We start from the raw sequence: 21,727 nt of genomic DNA on the forward strand, positions 1-21,727 counted from the left end.
GCGTCCGGAGCCTGTGCTCCACAATGGGAGAGGCCGCAGCAGAGGGAGGCCCGCATACCACAAAAAAAAAAAAAAAAAAAAAGAAAAAGGGAAACTCAGCGAGAGCATTAGAATGGGGAAACTGAGGCATAGAGGAGTTGGAGGCAGTGCAGCAGGGAAGGAGGGGAGTGGCATTAGAGGTGGGGCCTGAACACAGTAAGGTGGCTGCCATGTGCATGGAGTCAAAGAAGGGGAGAGGGAAAGAGAGGCCTCAGAAGACTTTTCACTTCTTTAGTTGTTTGTTTGCCTCAGTTAACTTAGAAATTGTAATTTGCAGAGAGGTAATTTTACATTCCCGATATTGTTTGAAAGCCTCAAAATGCCAATTAAAATGGGTGTCCAATTCAGTTTTAAGAAAAGTAAGTAGGACTTCCCTGGTGCCGCAGTGGTTAAGAGTCTGCCTGCCAATGCAGGGGACACGGGTTTGAGCCCTGGTCCGGGCAGATCCCACATGCTGTGGAGCAACTAAGCCCATGCACCTCAACTACTGAGCCTGTGCTCTAGAGCCTGTGAGCCACAGCTACTGAGCCCGTGCACCGCAACTGCTGAAGCCCCGGCACCTAGAGCCCGTGCTCCGCAACAAGAGAGTAGCCACCGCAGTGAGAAGCCCGCGCACCACAACGAAGAGTAGACCCCGCTCACCACAAGGGAAGAAAGCCCGCGTACAGCAATAAAAACCCAACACAGCCAAAAATAAATAAATAAATTTATTTTTAAAAAAAGAAAGAAAAGTAAGTTTGGGGAGCTCAAAATTCCCCATCATGTCGATTGGTGTTCTAAATTATGTTTCTTAGGGCTGTCCATTTAGTTAGAAATGCACATGAGGAGGGACCAAAGTTTTTAAACATAAAACCGTCTGGAGTCCCAGAAGCGGGAGCATCGTCAAAGCATTTTGATGACTGGGATCCCATTTCTTAAAGGTTTTTCTGTAGAGCAAAAAGAAAAATTCCTAAACAGCACAGTTCCAATAGGAACAGCCCAGTTCCTAAAGAAATCAGACCCAAGGCTAAAGGAATAAAGGACAAAGCCTTTTTTTAAAAAAATTGGAGTATAATTGCTTTACAATGCTGTGTTACTTTCTGCTGTACAATGAAGTGAATCAGCTATATGTATACCTATATCCCCTCCCTCTTGGACCTCCCTCCCACCCACCCATCCCACCCATCTAGGTTATCACAGAGCACAGAGCTGAGCTCCCTGTGCTATACAGCAGGTCCCCCCAAGCTACCTATTTTACAAATGGTAGTGTATTTATGTCAAACCTAATCTCCCAATTCATCCCACCCTCTCCTTCCCCCGCCCCATGTCAACATGTCCGTTCTCTACGTCTACATCTCTATTCCTGCCCTGCAAATAGGTTCATCTATACCATTTTTCAAGATTCCACATATATGTGTTAATATACAATATTTGTTTTTCTCTCTGGATTACTTCAGTCTGTATGACAGACTCTAGGTCTATCCACATCTCTACAAATGACCCAGTTTCATTCCTTTTTATGGCTGAGTAATATTCCATTGTATATATGTACCACATCTTCTTTATCCATTCATCTGTCATTAGACATTTAGATTGTTTCCATGTCCTGGCTGTTGTCAATTTACATTCCCACCAACAGTGCAAAAGGCTTCCCTTTTCTCCACACCCTCCCCAGCATTTATTGTTTGTAGATTTTTTGATGATGGCCATTCTGACCTGTGTGAGGTGATACCTCACTGTAGTTTTGATTTGTGTTTCTCTAATAATTAGTGATGTTGAGCTTCTTTTCATGTGCCTCTTGGCCATCTGTATGTCTTCTTTGGTAAAATGTCTATTTAGGTCTTCCACCCATTTTTTAAATTCGGTTGTTTGTTTTTTTGATATTGAGCTTCATGAGCTGTTTGTACATTTTGGAGATTAATCTTTTGCCCGTTGCTTTGTTTGCAAATATTTTCTCCCATTCTGCGGGTTGTCTTTTCATCTTGTTTATGGTTTCCTTTGCTGTGCAAAAGCTTTTAAGTTTAATTAGGTCCCATTTGTTTATTTTTGGTTTTATTTTCATTACGCTAGGAGGTGGGTTAGAAGAGATCTTGCTGTGGTTTATGTCAAAGAGTGTTATTCCTATGTTTTTGCCTAAGAGTTTTATAGTGTCTGGTCTTACATTTAGGTCTTTAATCCATTTTGAGTTTATTTTTGTGTATGGTGTTAGGGAGTGTTCTAATTTCATTCTTTTACATGTAGCTGTCCAGTTTTCCCAGCACCACTTATTGAAGAGGCTGTCTTTTCTCCATTGTGTGTTCTTGCCTCCTTTGTTATAAATTAGGTGACCACATGTGTGTGGGTTTATCTCTGGGTTTTCGATCCTGTACCATTGATCTATATTTCTGTTTTTGTGCCAGTACAATACTGTCTTGATTACTGTAGCTTTGTAGTATAGTTTGGAGTCAGGGAGCCTGATTCCTCCAGCTACATTTTTCTTTCTCAAGATCGCTTTGTCTATTTGGGGTCTTTTGTGTTTCCATACAAATTGTAAAATTTTTTTGTTCTAATTCTGTGAAGAATGCCATTGGTAGTTTGATAGGGATTGCATTGATTCTGTAGATTGCTTTGGGTAGTATAGTCATTTTCACAATATTCATTCTTCCAATCCAAGAACATGGTATATTTCTCCATTTGTTTATGTCATCTTTGATTTCTTTCATCAATATTTTATAGTTTTCTGAGTACAAGTCTTTTGCTCCTTAGTTATGTTTATTCCTAGGTATTTTATTCTTTTTTTGTGGTGGTAAATGGGATTGTTTCCTTAATTTCTCTTTCTGATTTTTCATTGTTAGTGTATAGGAATGCAAGAGATTTCTGTGCATTAATTTTGGATACTGCAACCTTACCAAATTCATTGATTAGATCTAGTAGTTTTCTGGTGGCATCTGTAGGATTTTCTATATATAGTTCATGTCATCTGCAAACAGTGACAGTTTTACTTCTTCTTTTCCAATTTGTTTTCCGTTTATTTCTTTTTCTTCTCTGATTGCCATGGCTAGGACTTCCAAAACTATGTTGAGTAAGAGTGGCGAGAGTGGACATCCTTGTCCTGTTCCTGATCTTAGTGGAAATGCTTTCAGTTTTTCACCATTGAGAATGATGTTTGCTCTGGGTTTGTCATATATGGCCTTTATTATGTTGAGGTATCTTCCCTCTCTGCCCATTTTCTGGAGAGTTTTTATCATAAATGAGTGTTGAATTTTGTCAGAAGCTCTTTCAGCATCTATTGAGATGACCATATGGTTTTTATTCCTTAATTTGTGAATATGGTGTATCACATTGACTGATTTGTGTATATTGAAGAATCCTTGCATCCCTGGGATAAATCCCACTTGATCATGGTGTATGATCCTTTTAATGTGCTGTTGGATTCTGTTTTCTAGTATTATGTTCAGGATTTTTGCATCTATGTTCATCAGTGATATTGGTCTGTAATTTTCTTTTTTTGTGATATCTTTATCTGGTTTTGGTATCAGGGTAATGGTGGCCTTATAGAATGAATTTGGGAGTGTTCCTCCCTCTGCAGTTTTTCGGAAGAGTTTGAGAAGGATAGGTGTTAGCTCTTCTCTAAATGTTTGATAGAATTTGCCTGTGAAGACATCTGGTCCTGGGCTTTTGTTTGTTGGAAGATTTTTAATTACAGTTGCAATTTCATTATTTGTGATAGGTCTGTTTATATTTTCTAGTTCTTCCTGGCTCAGTCTTGGAAAATTGTACCTTTCCAAGAATTTGTCCATTTCTTCCAGGTTGTCCATTTTATTGGCATAGTCTCTTATAATCCTTTGTATTTCTGAGGTGGCAGTTGTGATTTCTCCTTTTTCATTTCTAATTTTATTGATTTGCTTCCTCTCCCTTTTTTTCTTGATGAGTCTAGCTAAAGGTTTATCAATTTTGTTTATCTTCTCAAAGAACCAGCTTTTGGGCTTCCCTGGTGGCGCAGTCGTTGAGAATCTGCCTGCCAATGCAGGGGACACGGGTTCGAGCCCTGGTCTGGGAAGATCCCACATGCCGCGGAGCAACTGGGCCCGTGAGCCACAATTACTGAGCCTGCACATCTGGAGCCTGTGCTCCGCAACAAGAGAGGTCGCGATAGTGAGAGGCCCACGCACCTCAATGAAGAGTGGCCCCCGCTTGCCACAACTAGAGAAAGCCCTCACACAGAAACAGAGCCCCAACACAGCCATAAATAAATAAACAAATAAAAAATAATAATAATAAAAAAAGAACAAGATTTTAGTGTTATTGATCTTTGCTATTGTTTCCTTCATTTCTTTTTCATTTATTTCTGATCTGATCTTTATGATTTCTTTCCTTCTACTGACTTTGGGTTTTCTTTGTTCTTCTTTCTTTGGTTGCTTTAGTTGTAAGGTTAAATTGAGATTTTTCTTGTTTCTTGAGGTGAGATTGAATTACTATAAACTTCCCTTTAGAACTGCTTTTGCTGCGTCCCATAGGTTTTGGGTTGTCGTGTTTTCATTGTCATTTGTTTCTATGTATTTTAAAATTTCTTCTTTGATTTCTTCAGTGATCTCTTGGTTATTTAGTAGAACACTGTTTAGCCTCCATGTATTTGTGTTTTTTACAGTTTTTTTCTTGTAATTGATTTCTAATCTCATAGTGTTGTGGTCAGAAAAGATGCTTGATATAATTTCAGTTTTCTTAAATTTTCCAAGACTTGATTTGTTACCCAAGATGTAATCTATCCTGGAGGATGTTCCATGTGCTCTTGAGAAGAAAATGTATTCTGCCACTTTCAGGTGGAATGTCCTATAAATATCAATTAAATCTATCTGGTCTAGGGACTTCCTAGGTGGCGCAGTGGTTAAGAATCTGCCTGCCAATGCAGGGGACATGGGTTCAACCCCTCATCCGGGAAGGTCCCACATGCCACGGAGCAACTAAGCCTGTGCACCACAACTACTGAGCCTGTGCTCTAGAGCCTGAGAGACACAACTATCGAGCCCATGTGCCACAACTACTGAAGACTGAGCGCCAAGAGCCCGTGGTCCGCAACAAGAGAAGCCACTGCAATGAGAAGCCCACGCACTGCAGTAAAGAGTAGCCCTCACTCGCCGCAACTAGAGAAAGCCCTCACGCAGCAGCGAAGACCCAACGCAGCCAAAAATAAATAAATTAATTTAAAAAAATCTATCTTGTCTATTGTGTCATTTAAAGCTTGTGTTTACTTATTTATTTTCTGTTTGGATGATCTGTCCATTGGTGTAAGAGGGGTGTTAAAGTCCCCTACTCCTATTGTGTTACTGTCGATTTCCCATTTTATGGTTGTTAGCATTTGCCTTATGTATTGAGGGGCTCCTATGTTGGGTGCATAAATATTTATAATTGTTATGTCTTCTTCTTGGATTGATCCCTTGATCATTATGTAGTGTCCTTCCTTATCTCTTGTAACAGTCTTTGTTTTAAAGTCTGTTTTATCTGAAGTGAGTATTGCTATTCCAGCTTTCTTTTGATTTCCATGTGCATGGAATATATTTTTCCATCCCTTCACTTTCAGTCTATATGTGTCCCTAGGCCTGAAGTGGGTCTCTTGTAGCCATCATGTATTTGGGTATTGTTTCTGTATCCATTCAACCAGTCTGTGTTGAGTCTGGTTGGAGCATTTAATTCATTTACATTCAAGGTTATTATCGATATGTATGCTCCTGTTACCATTTTCTTAATTGTTTGGGTTTGTTTTTGTGGGTCTTTTTCTTCTTTTGTGTTTCCCGCCTAGAGAAGTTCCTTTAGCATTTGTTGTAAAGCTGGTTAGATGGTGCTGAATTCTCTTAGCTTTTGCTTGTCTGTAAAGCTTTTGATTTCCCTGTTGAATCTGAGTGAGATCCTTGCTGGGTAATCTTGATTGTAGGTTTTTCTCTTTCATCACTTTAAGTATATCCTGCCACTCCCTTCTGGCCTGTAGAGTTTCTGCTGAAAAATCAGCTGACAATCTTATGGGGATTCCTTTGTATATTATTTGTTGCTTTTCCCTTGCTGCTTTTAAGATTTTTTCTTTGAATTTAATTTTTGTTAGTTTCATTAATATGTGTCTTGGTGTGTTTCTCCTAGGGTTTATCCTGTATGGGACTCTCTGTACTTCCTGGACTTGGGTGACTATTTCCTTTCCCATATTAGGGAAATTTTCCACTATAATGTCTTCGAATATTATCTCAGACCCTTTCTTTTTCTCTTCTTCTTCTGGGACCCCTATAATTTGAATGTTGGTGCGTTTAGTGTTGTCCCAGAGGTCTTCAAGATTGTCTTCAATTCTTTTCAGTCTTTTTTCTTCATTCTCCTAGGCCGTTATTTCCACCATTCTGTCTTCCAGCTCACTTATTCATTCTTCTGCCTCAGTTATTCTGTTATTGATTCCTTCTAGTGTATTTTTCATTTCAGTTTTTGTGTTGTTCATCTATGTTTGTTTGTTTAGTTCTTCTAGATCTTTGTTAAGCATTTCTTGTATTTTCTCAATCTGTGCCTCCATTCTATTTCCAAGACTCTGGATCATCTTTACTATCACTACTCTGAATTCTTTTTCATGTAGGTTGCCTATTTCTTCTTCATTTATTTGGTTTTGTAGGTTTTTACCTTGCTCCTTCACCTGTGACATATTTTTTTGTTGTCTCGTTTTGTTTTTTGGGTTTTTTTTTGGTGGGTGGGATTGTGTTCCTGTCTTACTGGTTGTTTGGATTCTGGATCATTTTTACTATCATTACTCTGAATCCTTTTTCAGGCAGGTTGCCTATTTTCTCTTCATTTATTTGGTCTTTTAGTTTTTCACCTTGCTCTTTCATCTGTGACATATTTTTTTGTTGTCCCACTTTTTTTTTTTTTTTTTCTGATGGGTGGGATTGTGTTCCTGTCTTACTGGTTGTTTGGCCTGAGGCTTTCAGCACTGGAGTTTATAGGCTGTTGTGTAGAGCTGGGTCTTTGTGCTGAGATGAGGACCTCCGGGAGACCTCACTCTGGTGAATATTCCCTGGGGTCTGAGGTTCTCTGTTAGGCCAGTGTTTCGGACTTGGAGCTCCCATCACAGGAGTTCAGGCCAGACCCCCAGCTCATGAACCAAAATCCTGCAAGCTGCGTGGGGTGGCAGAAAAAGAAAAAAAGGAACAGAACAATAACAAAGAGTAAATAATAAAATTAGAAAACTAAAAGATATGTTAGAAAAAAATAAAAATATAGATGAAACAACAACCAGAAGGCAAAACAGAACCGCAATAGCAAAAAAGAGAGAAAAAAAAAAAAGGCCTTGGCTGGGGGAGAGGGGCCGGGTTTAGGCGGGGGATGGGGCCTATGCTTAGGACCCAAAGGGCTGGAAAAGGCCCTGCGGGGGTTGGGGGTAGGGTTTAGGCAGGAGGGGCCCAGCAGTGCCTCTGGACTTGGAGGGTGGAGGACCACGTCCAGGACCCCACAGGCTCCCTGGGCCTGAGTGTGTGTGTGGGGAGGAGTTAGGTGCGTTCCCCCCCCATCCTCCAGTCCCAGAGGGTCCGTCCCCCATTGGCCTCTCTTCTTCTTCCCCCTTCCCTCCCTCTTATGCCCCTAGGACCCACACAGCCAGAGGGGGCCCCGGAAGGCAGGGGACCAGATCCAGAAGCCCAACAGGCTTCCCGGGGCTGAGTGGGTGGGAGAAACGCCTCCGGTGTTTCCCCTGATCCTCTGATCCTGGCTGGATGGCCCCTCCCCACCGTCAGTCTCTCCTCCTCTTCCCCTCTCCTCTCTCCCTCCCACACCCCTAGGACCCACCTGGCCAGAGGGGGCCCCAGAGAAGGAGCACCAGGCTTGGGAGTCCAGCAGGCTTTCCAGGGCCTGAGTGGGCAGGGGAAATGCCCTCTGTGCCTCCCCTGATCCTCCGATCCTGGAGGGCCCTTCCCTGTCTGCCTCCACTCTTCTGTCTCCACCACCCCCCACCCCACCCCCCACCTCCTGTGCCCCTAGGACCCACGTGGCCTGGAGAGGGCCTCGGAGGGTGGAGGACATGGCCTGAGAGCCCAGCAGGCTTCCCAGGGCTGACTGGGCAGGGGAAACACTAGGCTCGCTCCTCCCATCCGAACCCACAAGGATCCCTCCAGGCGTGGGAACCCCTCCCCTCTCCCAGCCACCCCTCAGGGGCGCTGGTCCTGTCGGGGCTCCACTTCTCCTTGCCCCCACTCCCCCACAGTGTCCCAAAGCCTTTAAATATATCCTGAATAAAGCTTGGAGATCTCAAAATGCAGAGAGTGGAGCTTGAAATCCAGGAGAGACTTACCCTCAAACTCCAGGGTCAGCTAGAAGGCAGCAAGCTCAGTGGGCTCTGCGGGTACTGGCACCTGTGTCCTCACCAGCCTGGGAGTTTTGTGGGGTCCTTTTTGGATCCCACTTCTGAACATCAAGTAATGTTGACCTTAAAAATAAAACAGTGGTTTTACCAGCAAAAATGGGTTAATTCTACAATACCAGAGAATTGCAATTCAGGACAAGCAAGCCATAGCAAAAACCATGGGCAAGTCCAACAAAACAAGGAGAGGAATGTTGTTTTATACAGAAAAAGGAATTTGGTAGGGGTTGTTCTTAACAAAAGTCCATTGGAGAAAAGTGACAGTTTAGGGTGATGGTGATTTCTCATTAGCTGAATTGCTGGGGTAGTTCATTTCTTGGAAGGGATGCAATGTACATCTTTTCTTGTTGGGGGCCTGTGATTGATGATTCTTTCCTATTGATGATTCTTCTGTTGGGATCTGTATTTGACAATTCTTCCTAAAAATGATGTGGAGTGGTACTGCTGAGAGCTCCCCTTCTGTCCTCTGGATCCATTGTGAGGTTTCCCTTTATTAATTTCACATCACCAGCAGTGTATGAGGGATCCAGCTGTTCCACATCCTTGCTAGCATTTGGCATTGTTGATTTGGGGGTGGGAGGGTGGGAGAGGGCAATGATTTGCTGTTTTCATTATCTGTAAATTATTATTATTTTTAAAAATAAATTTATTTTTTTTGGCTGCATTGGGTCTTCGATGTTGGGTCTTAGTTGCTGTGCGCGGGCTTTCTCTAGTTGCGGCGAGAGGGGGCTACTCTTCGTTGCTGTGCGTGGGCTTCTCATTGCAGTGGCTTCTCTTGTTGCAGAGCTTGGGCTCTAGGCACGCGGGCTTCAGAAGTTGTGGCACACGGGCTCAGTAGTTGTGGCTCGTGGGCTCTAGAGCGCAGGCTCAAAAGTTGTGGCACATGGGCTTAGTTGCTCAGTGGCATGTGGGATCTTCCAGGACCAGGGCTCAAACCCATGTCGCCTGCATTGGCAGGCAGATTCTCAATCACTGCGCCACCAGGGAAGTCCCTTTAAATTATTTTTAATCACAAAAATAGTACATGCTCTTTGTAAAAATCTGTGGGGCTTTGAGGCCCCAGGTATAGCGGGGAATGTGGGTTTAGCCTATGCCACAGTCTGGATCTTTGAAGACCAGAGCCGTTCAGCATTTCTGCAGTCTGGATCTTTGAAGACCAGAGCCGTTCAGCATTTCTGATTGTCAACAGAAAACTTTGACATCACCAAATAGGTAAAAATGGCTTTTGACGCCACTGCAAAGAGTTTCAAGTAGTTTAGTTTTGTGTTTTGTTTCTCCCCAAGGACCTGCACCCTTTCCTGGGATTGTGGACATTTCTGGAACTGGACGTGGCCTTCCGGAATATCGAGCTAGTCTGCTGGCTGGGAAGGGTTTTGCTGTGATGGCTCTGGCTTATTATAACTATGAAGACCTCCCCAAGAGCATAGAGAACCTCCACCTGGAGTACTTTGAAGAAGCTATGAACTACCTGCTTAATCACCCTCAGGTTAGAACTTCCTCTAATTTTTATGTTCTGCGTATCAGTTCTCCTTCTCTTAAATGCTCTTGGTTTTCACACAACTTGACAAATTCATGACAGCCCTTCCCTGCCCCCAACACACACTACCTTTCATAGTCACTTTTCCCAGACAGTTTCCATGCAATTAGATGTTACCATAATAGATCTCCTGCTAGTAAAGATGTCCTAGTTGGAATTATGGAATTTTAAATGCCAGTATTTTATACTATTTCATTACAAGCCCAAACACATTGAGAACCCTGGGTTTGACACAGGAGGTAGAGGAAAAGGGGAAGGAGATCAGTGTCTCTAGTTTAAATGTTTGTGTTTAACAAACGTCTCCTCCACGTGCCCCTCTGAGAGCAGAGGATTCAGTTTTAAAGAAAAACGTGGTGACAAAGAACCTAGGTAGTACGGAGCGTTTGGAGGGCTCAGGATATCAGAGGATTAGAAGATAGACCTTGCTCAGGGTATCAGAGGATTAGGAGATAAACCTTGCTTATTTTATAATTCAATCAGAGCTCAAGGGGGATGGAAGTGCTGGAGCTCTTAGAAAATGTGATGGGGTGTAGTGGAACCAGCACAATATGTTTGATAGAGAAAAGTTACATTTGAGGTTTGATTTGGCCACTTAACTAGCTTCATGACCTTGGGGTCTCTGTTTCTTCCTCTCAAAAGTTGGGATGACAGTAATATCCCATTCTGAGTATCTTTATGAGAAATAAGTGGCTGAAAACAGTTAAGGGTGCCCTTGTAGAAACCATGACCAAAAAAAAAAAAAGTGCTGTTGAGAGGTCAATAAAAAGGTATTTGTAACAGAAGAGTTTGGTAATTGACAAGAAGAGTCCTTACGGAATAAGGCAAACCCAAATTACCCTGGAGGGGATTGAGTAGAAAATGAAGAAAGAAAATAACTACAAAGTTTCCCACAAGTCTTGCTGTGAAAGGGAGTAGAAAACTGGGGCAGAGTGGATTTAAGCTCAAAGGATTGTTATTAAAATGCAAGCGGTACTAGAGCTTGGGGTACACTGATGAGGGGATGAGCCAGTAGAGAAGAAAGTTATGAAGGAGAGAGAGAAGGAGGAAGTAATTGCAGGAGCAAAGTCCCTGAGGATGAGAATAGATGGGATCCCAAGCACAAGCAGAGGGTGGCCTTGAATTAGAGATACTTTGGAAACAGGAGGGAAGGAGGAGAGCTTGATTCATGTAGAACTAAGTAGGCTTGGAAGGGAAAATTGAGGACAAGTTCCTACCTGATGGATTCTATTTTTAGTGAAGGGGAATAGGGGTTAAAGGGGCTTACAGAGGTAGGAGACAAGGTGGAATGGCCTTTTGGAGAAGTGGAAAGCAAACATCAGGGAAGCAGGATTGAGGGGCAATATGGATGCTTATTTGAAATTTGTGGTCATGACATGAAAGTAAGATCTGTCCGCACGAGCATATATATATTTTTTAAATTAATTAATTTATTTTTGGCTGCGTTGGGTCTTTGTTGCTGCATGCAGGCTTTTTCTAGTTGTGGCAAGTGGGGGCTACTCCGTTGCGGTGCGCAGGCTTCTAATTGCGGTGGCTTCTCTTGTTGAGGTGCATGGGCTCTAGGCACGCGGGCTCAGTAGTTGTGGCTCGCGGGCTCTAGAGCACAGGTTCAGTAGTTGTGGCGCATGGGCTTAGTTGCTTCGCGGCATGTGGGATCTTCCTGGACCAGGGCTCAAATCCGTGTCCCCTGCATTGGCAGGCAGATTCTTAACCACTGCACCACCAGGGAAGCCCAACAAGCATGTATTTTTTTCTCCAGCAGTGTTCATTTGCACAAATGCAGGCCTGGAGGAAGTGAATAGCGGGTGTATTTAACTGAGGTTAGCACTTTTCTAGGCGAGTAGGAACAAAGGGAGAGAGGTATTAAGGGAGTTAGGAGTGTTTGCAGGGGAGCGATAATAACGATGAAGCTTGAAATCTAAGCTGGATGAGGTGGGAAGTGAGAAAATGAGAGAGGTACTGATAGGGAAAAAATGGTAGTCAGGGTTTCAAAGAGGTGGGAGTGGGCAGTACTAGAATTGCTAAACTGGAGGTAAATAAGACGGTGATTAGAGAGTAGAATGCTTGAAGCTGAGATTTTGGAGATGATGTACTTATTGATGACTTGGTTTAGGTTATGACAATGGGAGTATGTGTCTGAGGTCGGGGAGAGAAAAAGATCATGGGAGGTTTGGAGGTTAAGGAACTGAGAGGCCAAAATATTTAGTTGTCATCCACATGGTTGAAGATACCAGGATGGTGATGGAGAAACTGTGGAAAGCAAGGTAGAGAGGAAGGATAAGTCAGTATCCCAAGGCTGCAAACCCTGATAAGTGGGAGAGCCCAGATCCACGCTCAGTTCTAACCGACTCTCAAGTCCAGGCGCTACTCACCACACTGCACTGTTCACAGACTCATTCTCCTTTTCCCTTTGGTCTTTTCTCAGGTAAAGGGCCCAGGGGTAGGGCTGCTTGGGATTTCCAAAGGAGGCGAACTCTGCCTCTCCATGGCCTCGTTCCTGAAGGGCATCACCGCGGCTGTCATAATCAATGGCTCTGTGGCCAGTGTCGGCGGAACCTTACACTACAAGGGTGAGACACTGCCGCCTGTGGGTGTCAGCCGAAGTCGATTCAAGGTGACCAAAGATGGCCTAGCAGACATTTTGGATGTCCTGAACAGCCCTTTGGAAGGACCTGATCAGAAGAGCTTCATTCCTGTGGAAAGGGCTGAGTGTGCCTTCCTGTTCCTTGTGGGTCAGGATGACCACAACTGGAAGAGTGAATTCTATGCTAATGAGGCCTCTAAACGCTTGCAGGCCCATAGTAAGGCGAAGCCCCAGATCATCTGTTACCCAGGGGCGGGACACTACATTGAGCCTCCTTACTTCCCCATGTGCCGGGCTTCCCTGCACACCTTGGTGGGAAGTCCTGTCATCTGGGGAGGGGAGCCCAGGGCTCATGCCAGGGCCCAGGTGGATGCTTGGCAGCAGCTCCAGACTTTCTTCCACAAACACTTGGGTGGGGAAAAGGGGACAATCCCAGGAATGCTGTAATCGTTTATCCTGGGAACAGCTGCCACAATTAGTGTGTATGTGTAGTTTTTTTCTTTTAAATAATTACTTCAGTGTTAAAGTGAACGTACCAAGAAATTTTCAAGATATTTATAAATTACATACTTTTTTAGTTGTTTGGGAGGAGAGTGATTCTACAGAAAACACAACAGATGGAGAAAGCATGCCCTTTAGTGTCTAACAACACATAACTGACAAGGCTTTAGCTCTGAAAGGAAAAGAGTAATACCTGGTACCCAATTGGTGCTCAGTTATTATTTGAATAATTTATTATTGATTTTGTTTAATAATTAATTTATAAATAAATGATTACCTACTGTGGAAGAAAAGCATATAAAATATCAAAAATATTATCAGATCTGAGTTTCTAATTTAAGAATGGAAGTGACCATCTTAGCTGTAAATTACTATACTAGTTATAGAACTACTTAGATGAAAAAAAATTACTAAAAATTTTCAAAGCAAGTATTTTTTAGTTCTTTGATATCTTCTCCTTGAATGAGTAAGGATTCTCCTCATGCAAGTGTATTTTAAGTTATTTTTGTATCTTCACATATGGACCTTTGTGATCTAGTTATTTTGAAAGCTGGTAAAACATTTAGATGAATTTCATAAGTGACTTTAATAATGATTAGCGTGCAAATAAATGATTCAGTTTTGTACCACTTGATATAAATAGTTCCATATTAAACTTACTAAACTTTCTAAAGCTTAATGTGTTTAAAATAAAAAACACCTTAATTTGTGATATGGTGTTCCGGTTCCTCAACTTTTTTCAGTAAAGCAATTCCTGACAGGTGTTTTTTCTCGAAATTCAAAAATAGTACAGAACTGTTTTTGTTTTGCCAGCTGTTTTTTTCCTCTATACCATTGTGAGGCAAGTGTCATCTTCATTTTACAGATGAGGAAACTGAGACTCAGTACCTGCATGGAACCTCTAGAGCTGGGGCCCTGGCTCCCCACATCAAGTTTCTTCTCTCTTGAGCCCATCCATGCCCTGTGCAGGGCAGCAGCCCCAGCCACAGGCAAAAGAAGTGGCTCGTCTTTCTCCTGCCTAAGTTCTCAGGGGAGTTCCTGGACTTGCAGTGGGGCGGTAGGGGTATTTCAGGGCACTGTTGTTGAAAGGGTAGATCTGGAACCGTGTTTAAACCCTTGACATAGTAGTATGGTTTTGCAGGAGCTGACAGGCAACTCAAAATGCCTACACTCCTTCCCTTGATTGTTAACAATGTGTATGTGATTTGCCCTCCTCTTCCTCTTTCCTCTCTTTGTATCTCTCTTTCCGCTACTTTCTGTAAACAGCGTCTTCCGTGACACTTGAAGGAATCGGCGCCATCTATCAAGCTGGAGTGTCAGGCTTCTCTAGATGCTGATCGTGAATGATAAAAGGCAGAAGCAGCAGAAATTTGGGGGCCAATTAATGACGAAGTTAAATTGTAGACCATGTATTTCAAAAGACACAAAGATTATTTCCTCTTTAAATTCTCTTGAGTAGGAGGATCTAAGAAAAGGGGAAATAGAGACACCATAGGCACGTGTTCTGGAGGGGAGAGTGAAACTACATACTATGATGTGAAGATTAGAAAAGAATTCAGAGTGATAGTGGCTTTTGATATGGGTCTTAACTGATAGGATCTCTTTTTCTCTGAATCTAGAGTAATAAAAATTCATAGAAAACTTGGAAAATAGAGAAAATTATTCACTAGAAAAGGAGTTGCATATAATCCATTCACTAGAAACTAGCACACTTAACATTTTAGAATATTTCCATTTTCCTCTAGGCTTGTTGTTGTGTGTATTGTTTTTACTCAATTAAGTGTACATCCGTTTTACCTCAGTATTGTATGATGTTTTTCTTACCATGTTATTATATTCTTCAAATACATGACTTTTTAAAAACATTGATATGTATTCCATTGATTGGTGCTACACCCCTTCATTTAACCAATCCCCTATTGTTAGCCCTTGACATTGTTGATAGTTTTTCTTTATAAAGTCCGTTCCTATGGTGAAGGGACATATACATGTATAAGTCTTTGTGTGTCACTGATTATTTCTTTAAGAGAGATTCTTTGAAAGGAAATTACTGGGTCAAACTTCTGAACAGTATTATGATCCTTTACTATGCATACCAGAAACAATCAACTACACCATCAAAGACACTGTATGAGACAGCCATGTTGTCAATACTGGTGTAATGTGTGTGTATAGGTGTGCGTGTGTCTAATTTTTATAATTTTATAAATTTTATAGGTTGAAAAGAGAATCTCATTGTGCTTTTTTGTTGTGGTGGTGGTGGTTAGTGAGGTTGAATATTTCCCTCTCTTATTGGGAAAATATTTGTATTCCTTTTAATCTACATTTCCCATTCCTTTAGAATGTTCACCTGTTTCTTCATGACCTAGAGCAGCATTTCATTATGTATTTCAGAAGCAGATAATTCTAATATATGTTGGCAACATTATATTACCTTGTTATTTGCCATTTAAACTATGTGTATGTGTGTGAATATATGTGTGTCAGGTTTTGCAAGATGGACTTGTTGATGGAAGGTGGAAATGATAAGAAATATGTGTACTGGTCTCTGCCTGTACCTTTCTCCCAACTTCCAGCACAGAGCTCCTAAACCCTTGTAAATTCCTGAGTGATAAAAGCACTAGTAGCATCTTTTGTTCTATCGAGGCGACTCTGGGTGGGCTCCTGGATGGCTCCTGGATGGGGACTGGTAACCAGAAAGACCAATCCATGATTAGAAGCTTGGAATTTTCAGCCGTCTTGCCCCATTCTCCAGAGGAGAGCGGGGCCAGAAACTGAGTTAATAATTGATCATGCCTATGTGAGGAAGCCGCCAGAAAATCCCAATAGTATGGGGTTGGGAGAGTTACCAGGTTGGCAAACACTACCACACAGGCAGGGTGATGCACCCCAACTCCACAGGGACAGAAGTTCCTGTAGTCGGGACCCTCTCAGACCCCATGCATCTCTTCATGTGGCTGTTCCTCTATATCCTTCGTGATTTCCTTTAATAAGGTAGTTGATGTAAGGGTTTCCCTGAGTTCTGCCAGCTGCTCTAGCAAATTAGCTGAACCTGAGGAGGGGGTTGTGGAAACCTCGGATTTATTGCCAAATCACACAGAAGTTGTGGGTACCCTGGGGACCTATTACTTGCAACTGGCAGCTGAGGAGGGGTGAGAGCAGTTTTGTGGGACTGAGCCTTTAACCTCAGGGAATTGACAGCGTCTCCAGGTAGATAGTGTTAGGACTGAATTAAATTGTAGGACATCCAGATGGTTGTCTCAGAGATTTGCCTGGTGTGGAGAGAAAAACACATGTGGTAACCAGCAGTGTCAGAAGTGCAGTGTTCTGTGTGAGTAGTAAAGGAGACACACAGAAAAGAAAGACACAGGAGGACTGTAGGTTTTTCCTTATATACAGAAGACATTTTAGGAAGTCAAAATAGCAGGCTCAGTGGTGGAAAACTCAAGTGTGTTCAAGTATAGTTGTCCATGTTAGAGTATAGGGTACACATAAAATAGCGGTGTGTAAACACTACAAAAGGAGGAGAATGCTATGTGATAGACAGTCTTAAATGTGTTTAATGGTACAGGCAAAGGGAGACCTTGAAGATTGGTAAGAAAGAGGGTGATATAGTTGCCATTGTACTTTAGAAAAAGAATATGGTATGAAGTACCCACATGGACACTATTGCAATAGTGAAGGATTCTATTGCAATGGCTTATGGGAAGAGTGGACCCTTTCTATCTTACACACTTTATAGGATCTCAAAATTTCTTGATACTTTCTAGTTAAAACTAGAAGCTGTAGGGAGGGAGGAGGACTGTTCCTTTTCCTAAAAGAGGTTTCATTCTGAACAGTACTTGGACACCAATTCTGCATAGACATCGTTTGGGTCTGGAGAAGCCCCAGGGGTAGGAACTAATCAAACCTCATTTTAGGAGAGGACAGTGCTCTTCAGGCTTCTTCATCCATTTAGTGGCCATTGACTGGACCACATCTAGCTAATCAGACTCCCTTGACATCATCTGTTACCTCAACAGCATCCCTTTGTTTGTGCTCTATTTCAATACTTGTTACTATTTGAATATCAACAAAATTTCTACTAGGAATGCATGTGGTTTTACCTTATCTCACCTGTGTAGGGGAGGAAAAATTTTACCTATACTCTTTTGGAGTTTCTGAACAGGCTTGAGAATAAAATTGACATAAGACAGATTAACAAGAGAAAAGAATACTAAGTTTTTTTTTTTTTACATGTACATCAAGGTCTCAACAAGGAAATGAAGAGCCCAAGAAGTGGAAAAACCGAAGTATTTATACAGTAGTTTGAAGAGAGTGCAAACTGTGGAAAAGTAAAATATACAGGGAAACTAAAGGAAGAGAAATTATTGTGACAGTCGTGTGCAGAATTCTCTCAGCCTTGACTCCTATTTCTGGTGATAAGACTGAACTTTCCTCCCGTATAGGGAGGCACCGCTCACAAGGGAGTCTTCTCTTCTGCTTTCAAGGAAAAGATGGGGGATAAGTGCCCTTCTTGCGCCTGCTGTTTTTCAAGTACCGTTAGCTCTAGTCAGTATGCCACAGTGACATATTTTGGGGTGGCATCCGCTGAACCCTTCACCTGAATTGTTTCCACAGTGTCTCTTATCCCCACTTGACTTTGAGAGCTGAAGATAAACTGAGGGAGAATTTTCATCTTGCCGTGAAATACTGTGTGCTTAATTTCTTCATGTTTCCTAACATGTTTTTTTCTAATGGCAAATTCTGAGTTCAAATCTAAAACACGAGTCTTCTAAAAGTTAACCTCTAAATTCCTTAATTGGTCCCACTAATAGTCATAATTCTTATTAGTCCCATATTTTCCTTCTGTAAATTCTAAAAAATTCCTTTCTTGTTCTAACTTCTAGAAAGCCACCAATACCATAATGGGTCTCCTCCACTGCTCTCAGGGATGTTGTCAAGTGCTTACCCAGCAAACATTACCCCTCCTCCTGGTATAAGACTTCTGGATTTTCATTCAGGAATTGGCCATCCTCTGCAGCTATGGGCATCAGGGAAAGCTAACTCCACCCTGATGGCAAAGGGCAATGATGGTCATCCCTGTTGGGTTTAAGTCAATCTCAACATTCCATCCAGGGGAAAGTATGTAATTTAGGTGACATACTTGGAATTCTGGATTTTTTCCCTCCCATTAAACATGAATGAAGAGGCAGGAAGCCCCAGTTATTCCAGCAGTCACCATATGACACTGTGATTGTCAGAGCAGACAGAAGGAAATGGTTCTTGGTGTCATCATTGAGCTATCGGATCAATCAAATATGAAGCCAGACCTATTCCTGACTTTCTATCAAATAAATTTCCTTATATTTTTAAAGACTTTATCTTTTTGAGCATGTTTAGGTTCACACTAAATTGAGAAGGACAGAAATTTCCCATAGACCCCCTTCCCCCTCATATGCACAACCTCCCTCACCATCAACATCCCACACCAGAACGCTACATTTATTACAACTGATGATGCTACATTGACCCATTATTATTACCCAAAGTCCCTAGTTTACATTAGTGTTAACCTCTTGGTGGTGTACATTCTATGGGTTTGGAAAAATATATCATAACATGAATCTACCCTTATTGTACAAAATAGTTTCACTGCCCTAAAAATCCTCTGTGCTTCACCTATTCAACCCTCCCTCCCTCCAACCTCTGGCAACCACTGATCTTTTTACTGTCTCCATGTTTTACCTTTTCTAGAATGTCACAGAGTTGGAATCATACAGAATGCAGCCTTTTTAGATTGGTGTCTTTCACTTAGTAATATGCATTTAAGGCTCCTCCATGTCTTTTCATAGCTTGATAGCTCATTTTCTTTTTATTGCTGAATAATATTCCACTGTCTGGAAGTACCAAAGCTTGTTTATCCATTCACCTACTGAAGGACATCTTGGTTGCACCCAAGTTTCGTCACTCTCCTCACATTTTGAAGCAAGTTACGCACCAGTCTTCATTAGCTCTTATTTGAGCCTTGACTTATGGATCCAGGCTTTTTTCTATGATGTAGCTTTGCCAACTGGAACATCTGCAGTGGCTTCCAAAATTAACATGGAAAGGAAAGAATATAGGGAATCATGTTTTAGGACCAGCCCAGGGGGTATCATTTTTGCCCTCACCCCACTGGTAGAACTTAAGTCATCTAAACCTACAGAACTACAGAGGAGGCTGGGAAATATTATCCTGTTTTCCAGGAAAGAGAAATAAACTGGTAGTGTTAATTAATTTAAAAGTGTATTCAGGATGGTTGTGGCATTGGGAACCAGTCAGACTCTTCTGCAAACACATCCTAACTGAGCTACAGGCCCCTGGGACACTTAGCCCCAGGTAATACTTGAGACCACACTCAATAAAATGTGAAGAATCTGGTTAGGGAAGCTTTCTACTGGTAAGTATATAGGCTTAAAATCTCCACAATAGACAGGATGGGGGGCAGGGGGGGTGGACAGGAGAAAAGGCAGCTCTGACCAGGGAGGGGACTATACTAAATAAATATCTCCAGTTTAAGGAGAAATGAATAAAGTCCTCCTTTTTAAATAGGACAGGGAGGTTGTCCCCAGTGAGTCAGCATGTTCAGTGACCTGAAATTAAGCCTAATAGTGACATTCACATACCCCACACATTTATATAGAACCTACAGTCACTTCCCATTCAGGAGAAGGCTGCTGGGGCAAAAAACGTCTACAACTGCAGAAGAAACATGCAAGCTACGTAAATCAGTGAGTCTAACCCTTCATTTGTGAATATAAATGGACCATGAGGAAAAACCAACAGCATGAACCATAAGGACCACATTGAGCAAACAGAACCACTGACCCAAGAATAAACACAGATTATCCAGGGAACCATATACAACTTAGAAAAAAACTCTCACTGACATCCTCAGATATGATATTTGAGAATATTTTATCAGAAAAGAATAAAAAGTTGCAAGTTTTAAAAATCAGAGAAAATTTATTGGAAATTACAAATATGATTGCTGAGATACCCAATGCAGCAGATGAGCTGAAAAACAAAATGGACACGACTAATAGCCAAATTAGGGATTTGGAAGGAAGACTTAAAATCTCTCACAATTTGCTGAAGCAAGAGGTGGGAAATGTGTGAGAAAAAATTAAGGCATAGAAGATTGTAACACATACTCTGCTCTACTAGCAGCAACGGTCTTGGTTTTGGATTAACAAATATACAAAACAGAATAGGCTTCACCCAGCACCAAGTTTACTTAGATTTAAGAATTCAGAATAAGAGAAGACACAGCCACAGTATAAAGTCATTATGCACTCAGGATGCATGTGGTCACACAAGATGAGGCTGAGTATATGTAGACAACTTCTGGCTTCAGATTAAAAGGTTCTATACAGAAATGAAGAGAAAGCCGTTAAAAATGTCCAGTTGTGTATTGAAGAATTAACACTACCAAACAAGAGGGCTGGTCATTACCCTTGGCTACTAGAAGGTGATCTCTAGGCTTCTGGAATGTTATGCCTGAAAGCAGTATCTTTGCTTGGGGGCCTTGGGTCACACTGGATGATTTAGAGTGGGGGCTGCCCACACCTTAGGGTAGGGACTGGCCACACCAGAAAGACCGATAGTGTGATTTAGAGCGGGGGCTTTGGGTGTCAGTCCACCTGCAGACTGAAGACTGAGATCAACCGTGTGGACAATCAATCAATCATGCCTACGTAATGGAGCCCCAATACAACTGAACAGTGGGGTTCAGGTGAACCTCCTGGTTGTGCAAATTACTGCACATCAAGGCCAGGAGGGTAACACGTCTTGACCTCACGAGAGAAAACAACATAAGCTCCATGTTAGGAACATGCCTGTACTCTGCCCTGTACACATCTTCCCTTGGCTGATTTTCATATGTATCTTTTCTTGTAGTAAGTCATAACCAGGGATATGGTAGCTTTCATTGTGTTCTGTGAGTCCTTCTAGGAAAATTATTGAAACTGTGGGTAGTTTTGGAAACGCTTGCCTCACCCAAACTTACTATTGGTGTCAAAAGTGAGGGTGATCTTTTTAAAGAACTGTTCCCTCTAACTTTGTAGTTCACCCCAAACTCCTTGCACCAATCATAATGAAGTGGATAATTTGTCTTTTCCTTGGCTGCCTAGCATCTGAACCCCTTTTCTAAGTTAGTCCAGTTTCCTTAGTCTTATGAGACTTGCTGGGATACAGAGCCCAACTATCACAACAGAATTTAGAAACAGCATTAAGGCTAGAGATGGTTGGTAGTGACAGAAAATCCACCCAAAAGTGGGTTAAACAAGATAGAATTAATTTCTCCTTCACAAAAATTGCAGGTAAGGGGCACAGGGCAAGGATTATTTTCTACTGTGTCAGGCACCCAAGCAGTGCTGTCCTTACTAAATAGCTTCCACATCATGGTATAAGGAAAGCTAGCTGCTCCAGCTCCAGCTATCATGTACGATTCCAGCCAGCAGGAAGAAGAAAGGGGCAGGGGAAGGGCACACTATCTCCCTTGAGAATACTTTCCCAAACTTTCACATTCTACTTCTGCCTCTATGCTATTGGTCAGAACTTTGTTACATGACCACATCAAGCTGCAAGGGAGGTAGGGAAATATAGTCTTTATTCCTGGTAGTCACGTACTCATAAAATATGCAATCCAGCAAGACGTCAGAATAGTCACAGACATTTATATACCTAACAATATAGTTTTAAATACATAAAG

The 21,727-nt window shown here is 42.0% G+C and overlaps 1 protein-coding gene and 1 long non-coding RNA gene across 9 annotated transcripts in view; one reads left to right on the forward strand and one right to left on the reverse strand.

Moving 5' to 3' along the window:
- Positions 1-14,929, forward strand: part of LOC102981477 (acyl-coenzyme A thioesterase 1) — a 25,333-nt gene extending 10,404 nt beyond the window's left edge. For 2 of the 5 annotated variants that reach the window (XM_055088578.1, XM_024116821.3), the window contains 2 exons: positions 9,658-9,860; positions 12,334-13,307. In XM_055088578.1, coding sequence (XP_054944553.1) covers positions 9,658-9,860; positions 12,334-12,939 — 809 coding nt within the window. In that variant the 3' untranslated portion in view covers positions 12,940-13,307. Of the gene's footprint in view, positions 1-9,657; positions 9,861-12,333; positions 13,308-13,858 lie in introns of those variants that run through there. The other 3 variants (XM_028496138.2, XM_028496137.2, XM_028496139.2) reach the window with 3 other exon arrangements.
- Positions 6,893-21,727, reverse strand: part of LOC112062422 (uncharacterized) — a 29,613-nt gene continuing 14,778 nt past the window's right edge. The window contains exons 2-4 of one of the 4 annotated variants that reach the window (XR_003682056.2): positions 18,974-19,063; positions 8,306-8,440; positions 6,893-7,137 (exon numbers count right to left, since the gene is read on the reverse strand). This is a non-coding gene — a long non-coding RNA (uncharacterized lncRNA). Of the gene's footprint in view, positions 7,138-8,305; positions 8,441-18,720; positions 19,064-21,727 lie in introns of all 4 variants that reach the window. The other 3 variants (XR_002890713.3, XR_008618701.1, XR_002890712.3) reach the window with 3 other exon arrangements.

This window comes from Physeter macrocephalus, chromosome 11, assembly GCF_002837175.3.
Source record: "Physeter macrocephalus isolate SW-GA chromosome 11, ASM283717v5, whole genome shotgun sequence".
NCBI classification, from domain to species: domain Eukaryota; kingdom Metazoa; phylum Chordata; class Mammalia; order Artiodactyla; family Physeteridae; genus Physeter; species Physeter macrocephalus.